We start from the raw sequence: 8,054 nt of genomic DNA, 5'->3' as shown, positions 1-8,054 counted from the left end.
CGCTTCCTGTCTTTTTTCTCTCTGTCTCTCCAGCAAGCATATGCACCCTATAGCAAAAGTCTCTCTCTACAAAAAAAAAAAATGACCCGAGGAACAACCAAAAAATTCTTTACAATTGTTTTACAGTATAGAACTATAATGGGTCTAATAAAACTGAAGCTTAAAAACAAGGAGATAATGTAACATGATAATATTGAAAGAGAAATTGCATATAGAAAGAAACAAAATGAGTACCCCAAAATTGTAAATAATTAAATAAATTAGGAACATCAAAGTAAAAAATAAAGATGGTTGAAAATCACATAACTTAAGATAATCACAGCAAATGCAGAGGAAAAGACAGATATTAAATGTATTAGAAAAGCTGATAGATAGAGATGACTCACAGAGTGATCTAGTATAAGAATATTAGATACCGTTAGAGCAGAGAATATAACAAGTGAAAAATTTTAAATCAACTATATATTTTTTATTTTTTTAAAGAATTATTTATTTAATTTTACTTATTTATTTATTTTAATTTGTCATAAGGTACATGTAGTCACCAAACACAGAAAGAGAAAATGTGAAAAAGCAAGCACCAGGTCTGGGACTCAAACCATGGTCAGCCGTGTGGGAGTCCAATGCCTTAGCCACTGTGCCACATGTTGGCCCCAAATCAACTATATTGTAAGGATACCAGCCAATGACATAGTGGTTAAGGCAGCTGGATCCCACATAGCTGACTATGCAGTTCTAGTCCGAGAGCTGGTGGATTGAGAAATGTACCAGGTACATGTGCATGTATGCCCAAAATAAAAGGAAGGTCACATGGAGGAGAAGGGACTGTAGCTTGACCATTCCCTGCAGGGGATGCTTTCTACTCTCCCTTTCCTTCTGTCTCTCTGTCTCTCTCTAGCTAGCACTGGTACCCTATAGCAAAAAAATAAAAATAAAAATAAAAAAACTAAAGAAAAATAATTTCAAACACCTAACATTTCAAGGCTAAGTGTAAAACAGACATTTTCAGATGCAGAAGAACAGAAAGTTTACTACCTCTCCCTAAAATTACTAGGGGAGATACTCTAATGAAAAAATGAATACAGGAAAAAGTAGTGTAATGCATAAAAAAGGCAAAGAACTTAAAAGAACCATTGTTACGTGGTACCTAAGTAAATGTGTAATGTATAAAAATGTAATGTAATAATAAACTATAATTCAAGATATCAATGTTCGAACAGTTGGGGGCCGGTTTCATTAGTGGAGAACGTAGAAAGAGCAGTCTCACTATTGGTCTGTTACGGTTCTGTGTCTTACAGTTGATGGGAAGATTGATCTGAAAAACGTGGTGCTGAAAATGAAAGATTTTACAGGTGAGCTTCTACTCGTACTTCATGCTAAATTATATTTTAGATGTTATTTTCCTAGTAATTTATTGCTGATATTTTTTCCATTTTACCTAGTTATTGGAAAATATATCAGTTTAATAAAAATCCATTTGATCTTGAACTATCTATACTATAGAATTAAACCATAGGAGTTGGTCTTGATAAAAAGTCCTATGTAGTACAGAGATATTTTTTCACTTTTATATATCTCTTTACCGTCATGTAAATAGCTAAATTTCAGGTAAGCACATGAATCAATAATCTAAAGTCTTTGAAAACTCAAGATAATTTTATGAATGATCAGTTATGTAAATTAGTATAATATCTTTGGCAATAATTATTTTTATTGGCATTCATTATCCAATTTGTTAATTAGATTTCACTCTACACATTATCCCAACACTGAGAACCTTCATTATATGAACAGGCTTGCTTTGACTTCTGTTGACACACTGTATTTGCATGTCTAATTTTGCTTTTGCTCTTAACACCAAATTGAGAGTGACGCTATATAAACTATTGTATTTTTTGAAAAATATATCATCATAGCTCATATAAGATTAATCATATGTTGTCATGAACCTCTTTTAAAAATTAACTTATTAATTTCCAAAATTTTCACTCTTATTTTTTCACAGGAGAAAAGGTTGATGCTGGAGATGTGAAAAATGTTCTTAAAGACATGGGGATAAAAGTCAACGATAAGGAATGTGAGGAACTGCTAAAATTACTACCGCTTGATGGTAAGTTGAATATGTGTTACTGTGACCTCCACAGAGTTTAATTTTATGTTTTGTTTTGTTTTTGTTTTCTACAAGGCACATGCATTCCCTCAAGAGAGACAGAGAGAGAAAAAAAATGAGAAGGCATCCCGCCCCCATCCAGAGGAGTTGGCCATGCTGCAGTCCCTTCTTCTCCATTTTCTTCTGGGTATTTTGGACATGCGTGCTCATGTGCCCAGTGTGTTTTTCAAGCCACTAGGTCCAGGACCGCTCCGCACAGTCAACTATATAGGATCCAGTCATTTTAACCACCATGACACCTGGCTGGCGCTTATGGTTCTACTTTTAAAATTTATATTTTAAAGTGATATGTATTCACATGTTACCTGTACCCAGAACAGAAAAAGATGAGTATGTGAACTTCAGCTCTGTTGCTGTCTTGGGGAGAGGGTGTCAAAGAGTAAGTAGATCTATTAATAATAGGCAAGCATTTATTTAGTCCTAATGATGTGTTAGTACCAACTTCACCACCAAATGATGATAAATTATCCTCATTTTACAGTGGAGGAAACAGAGGCATAGGAACAGTAATAATTTACTTAAGATCACAAAGGTATTTAGTAGAACAAGAATTAAAGTCAGCCTCTTGAACTTTATACCACTTTCTTTGTTCTTAATTTCATTATAGTTTGAAAGAGAAAGAGGATTAAATTCGATGGTCAGTTACACAAAGGAAGGCCTGACCTTGTATTCCCTGTGAGTCATTCTCTGTCCTGAACTATGCCTTTTCTTACAGGTGATAAGAAAGTTTTTCAGAATAGATTGCTAACAGGTTTGCAGTCTTTGAAAGGTAGGTAATTAGTGTAACGAGAGTATATAATGTTGAGATTCTCAAGCTTTACATGTGCCATTTTTCTGCTTACTAGGTTCAAGATTCCTTTGCCACCTCTTCTATATATTGATTATTTTATATTAATTTTACAGTTTTGTGAGTGTGTGCTGTGTTGGCTTGATCCCAGGGGCAAACTCAAGAAGTTGGTCCTAAGTCTCTCCACAGTCGTCTTTTTGTATAATCTTGGATGGATCTAATTAAAGTTTTAGCCTTTGGTGCTGGAAATAACCATCTTAATGCTCAGCAGTGTATTGTCAGGGATTTTTGTTGTTGTTTTCTTATGTAAAAGTTGTCACATGCCTATTAAATAAGGTGTTTTTTTTTTTTTTTTGCGGGGGGTGGGGGGAGCTTTTTCTATAGGGTGCGTGCACTTGCCAGAAAGAGACAGAGACAGAAAGCCAGAAATCACCCCCGAGAGGGGATGGCCACTCCATAATCCCTTGTCCTCCATTCTCCTCTCTGGATCTTGGGCATGCAAGTACATGCACCTGGTGTGTTTAAATTTAAGCCACTGGTCCATGACTCCAACTGCAGTCGACAATATGGGAGTCCAGCAACATAGCCATTATGCCAACTGCTGTTCCCAATAAGATTTCTAAATTAAAAAACAAGCAAACTCACATTCCTACTATATCGAATCATAACTCTCCTTAATATTTTTCAGGTCTAAATAGTTAAGATATCAATAATATCAGATAGTCAAAATTATTCTGAAATCCCAGTGCAAGTTTGCTTACAAGACACCCAACATACTAGTCTTGATATGTCCAAATAGTCACCTTTTCCTCTGGTGATGGAACTGTTCCTATAGTTGAGCAATTAAGATGAAGTAGTTGGCTTGAATAAGAGCCATGATATGTAAAAATATACCTAATTCTAAAGTCACATTGAGTTGAGATGCTCACAGTATGATGATCATAGGGGAAGTTAGACCATCTGATGAAGTAATAAATTCATGTTTTCTCTCTAAGATTTACTTATATGCTTATTGTCTGTAAATGGCAAGGAAAATCACATGCATTATTTACATTGTTCATTGTATCTCTATTGCTATGTAATTTTCTGTTGACTAAAGATGCATTGGTTTACTTAACAATACTCAGACTTTGGATATTTAAATTCTGGGACATGTTCTCTTTTTTATTTGTTTTACTTAAGACTATTATGAACATTTGCCCACTTCCAAAAGCCCACATCCTTTTTTCATATGCATTTTCTGTATTCCCAAAAGTAGAAATAGCTCAGAGTTATGAACATTTTAAGGTATCATGCTAGTATTGCCAGTTAGGTCGTCCCAATTAACTCTCAACAATTGCCAGGTCCATTGTAAATTAATTTAACTCAAAAGCATGGGAAGTATTTTTCCACACTGTGTCTTTATGGAAGTTTTCTCATATTTCTATCTCTTTCTTTAGGAGGAAAGGTTGATGTCAATAACTTGAACACAATTCTGGGCAACATGGGTATCAAGCTCAAAAATAAGGAACTTAAAAATGTGATACAAAAAGAGCCTGCTGATGGTGAGCATTTTAAATAACTATTTTGCCTTCTAAAGGAAAGCTTAGAATTCTGAGATCATAAGAGAATTTCAAAAGCTACATTGATTTGAGGAGCTTAAGATATTTTCAGGAATCATGAGGAACAACTTTTTCTAAAAGTAAGAAGAAATTGTCTTTTGTCATTTTTATTCATCTAAAATTATCATTTGTTCAACTCTGCCTAATACGTTGAGAACATTCACAGCTGTTATTAGGCCAGACATTATGATAACACAGGGGGAAAAGGGAAAATGAATGAATGAATAACAAAGCGAGCCAGAAACAATTTAGAGGAAAATATCCATTATGGGACATAGTAGATTTCAGGAATCGAGGAGAGGCAAGGGAGCAGGCCTCAGAAGACACCTTAATGGCTACTGAGAACTAGTGATTTCAAGGGAATAGGAGAAATGAAGATTTTCCACTGATAATTCAGCCTCCAGCCCACAAACTCTCATGGTAGGCAGACTTTCAAGCCTCCTGTCTCTGTCTCTGTCTTTGTCTCTCTCTCCCTCTATCTCTGTCTTCTCTTTTTTTTTGTAATTTTTCCTTTTTAAAATTTTTTAAGGTAAAGCAGTTTCTTGGCTTTCAGCCCCTCCTTTACCTTTATCTTGTTAATAATCCCCTCTCCCTCTCCCATCCCAGGAGAGGCAAAGGAGAAGGCCTCAGAAGGAAGACACCTTCATGGCTAGTGATTTTGCATGGTGTGCAAGCACTCCACGTGGTTTTCTAATTTTTGCTTTTTAAAAAAAATGTTTTTTCATAGTTTTTTCTTCTCTTTTTCTCTGTTTCTTGGTTGCTTTTGTTGCTACTGTTTCTCTCTCTCTGTTTTCTTTTCTGCACGCTCCTGGACACTCAGATTGAACTTCAAGTGTGGGAAGAAACACACTTGCCATCGAATGACTAGAAATTACTGCCACAAGAAATATGGGAAAGCAAGAAAATACCTTTCATCCAAAGGAAAAGAATAACTCCTCTTCATCCACAGACAGTTCAATGGAAATCATGGAAATGTCAGGTAAAGAATTTAGAACATTCATAATGGCGAAGCTAACAGAGATGGAAGAGAAGAGAGACAATGAACTGCAGAAGAGAAAAGAGAAAGGAACTGACGAGTTCCGGGAGGTGAGGAAATTCTTGCAAGATCTAAAAGAGGAATTACACACTTTACAAAAGAATCAAATGGAACCGTTAGAGATGAAGACTATAATACAGGAAGTCAAAATCTCTCTTGAAAGTATTAAAAGCAGACTAGGTCATGCAGAAAATTGCTGGCCTAGAAAAATCCACCATGAAGACTGAGAAAATTGCCCAAAAAATTGAGAATAATATACAAGAAATACTAGATACCATCAAATGTCCAAACATCCGGATGATTGGCATCCCAGAAGGTGAAGAGACTCATAAGGGCATTGATAATCTATTCCATGAAATCCTGCAAGAAAACCTTCGAAACCTAGATAGGCACTCAAATATCTAGTCCCAAGAAATACAAAAGACCCCAAATAGAATCAACCCTAGAAAATCTTCTCCAAGACACATTATAGCCAGACTGACCAAAACCACAGACAAAGACAAGATACGATGATTGGCAAGAGAGAAATGGCAAGTCACCTACAAAGGCTATCCCATCAGACTAACAGCAGATCTCTCATTGGAAACAATGTAAGCAAGAAAAGAATGGAAAAATAAATTCAAAGTGTTAAGGGAAAAGCAATTTCAACCAAGAATATGGTACCCAGCAAGATTATCCTTCATATGGGAAGAAAAGACAAGAGCATTCTCAGATAAACAAACCTGAAAGAATTTACCAGCACCAGACCAGATCTCCAAGAAGTTCTCAAGGGAGTTCTATATCAGGAAAATTAAATGCAGACACACAGAAATAAGAGTTCAAAAACTAAGAAAATGGCCTGGAGTTGAACATTATATCCCAGAATTCAATCCGGAAGATCGAACCACAACAGAAGATAAATTAAATACATGAAACTGAACTGGTGAAATAGCATCCTGTGACTTCTGACTAAAATACTGCTGCTTTTCTTCTAGGCTTTGTTGTCCGATTTTAAGAGTTTTTGTCTTGTCTTGAGCTGTCAATAGGTTCATGTGCCTACTATTTGAACAGAATTCTAGCCTGTTTCCAGGTTTTAAGTTTTAAGCAAATTTCCTTACCAATTCAAAACTGCTTTTCTTGAAATTGCCAGCTGAACTTACTATTGAAAGTAGTTAGATTATTTGGACTAGCAGTTAGTGTAATGGCTATGCCACTGGAGTCCCATGTAGTCGACCACGGTTCGAGTCCCGGACCTGGCGGCTTGAACTCATGCTGGGTGCATGTGCATGTGTGCCCAAGATCCCAAGAGGAGAATGAAGAAGAAGGGATTGCAGTGTGGCCATCCCCCCAGGGGATGATTCCTTGCTTTCTGTCTCTCTGTCTCTCTCTGTCTCCCTGGTGAGCGCATGCACCCTATAGCAAAAACATCTCCAAAAAAAGAAAAAAAAGGAAAGTAGTCAGATTATTTAAGAAATTGTGTTATCAATCAAAAGTGGGGGGGAAGGAATGGAATACAACTATAGATACCAGAGATAGGGTCAGACATAGGGGTAAATATATATATAGACATATATATATGTGTATATATACACACACACACATATATGTGAAACTAGAAATTGAAAATTATTGATGATACATACATGATTAAGCCATTATGCAGTATATTCTGGATGGGAAGCCACTTTTTGTATGCTATGGTGATGATTAGGGGATGAATGTAAATTAATTAATTAAAAAAAAGTTTCAGGGAAAAAAATGCATATTTGATGACTGCAGTAAGCTATATAGCCCCAGCTAGGTGCTACTTTATAGTAAGTTCATTCTACTAACTGAGGTTCATGCTTAAGTCAGACTTGTGTTCATGGATATGTATGTATCAGCTGCACTTGCTATTGGAAATATTTAGATTAATTAAGTTCATTAGCAAATCATTAAAATGGGGGGGAAAGCATAGAAAGTAACCATGGATACTAGAACAGTGTAGGAGGAGGTTGGGGCAGGGCAGAGGGTGAGAGATAGGTACTCAAGGATGGCAAAAAAAAAAAAAGCAAAATATACAGGAAACAAGAAATGGAAAATTATTTATTGACGATAACACGTTTGTTGATGTGTTTGATTGAGCCAATATACAGTGTGTTCTGAATGGGAAATCTCATTTTGAATGCTGTAATGATGTATAGTGAATGAATGTAAATAAATAAATTTAAATTAAAAAAATACTTCATATATCTAACAACCACATGCCATCATGATTTTGAGACAGATAAAGAATTCGAAGACATTAGAGGAAAGTATATTGGAAATGGATGGAAGAAATAAAGTCCCTAGCCTCAATATCTGTGTTATATGTAAGGTTTCACCTCCCAAAAAAAGTCCACTCTTATGAATGACGTCTTTTACCATGCTGTAATAAAGTATCTAGAAACTCAAGAAATGGAGACACAATGTGTTTGTCATGGTCAAGCCCTGGTGTAGGGA

At 35.8% G+C, this 8,054-nt stretch overlaps 1 protein-coding gene across 1 annotated transcript in view; it reads left to right on the top strand.

The window, feature by feature from the left end:
• Positions 1-8,054, top strand: part of LOC114009794 (EF-hand calcium-binding domain-containing protein 13-like) — a 66,596-nt gene that overhangs the window by 58,243 nt on the left and 299 nt on the right. The window contains exons 31-34 of the mRNA XM_027775987.1: positions 1,299-1,352; positions 2,006-2,110; positions 2,886-2,939; positions 4,397-4,501. Of these exons, the coding sequence (XP_027631788.1) occupies positions 1,299-1,352; positions 2,006-2,110; positions 2,886-2,939; positions 4,397-4,501 (318 nt within the window). The remainder of the gene's footprint in view (positions 1-1,298; positions 1,353-2,005; positions 2,111-2,885; positions 2,940-4,396; positions 4,502-8,054) is intronic.

Source organism: Tupaia chinensis, unplaced genomic scaffold, assembly GCF_000334495.1.
Source record: "Tupaia chinensis unplaced genomic scaffold, TupChi_1.0 Scaffold000624_1, whole genome shotgun sequence".
Classification (NCBI taxonomy): Eukaryota; Metazoa; Chordata; class Mammalia; order Scandentia; family Tupaiidae; genus Tupaia; species Tupaia belangeri.
Note: the sequence above shows the minus strand (reverse complement) of the source record. Positions and strands in the feature narration are given on the sequence as shown.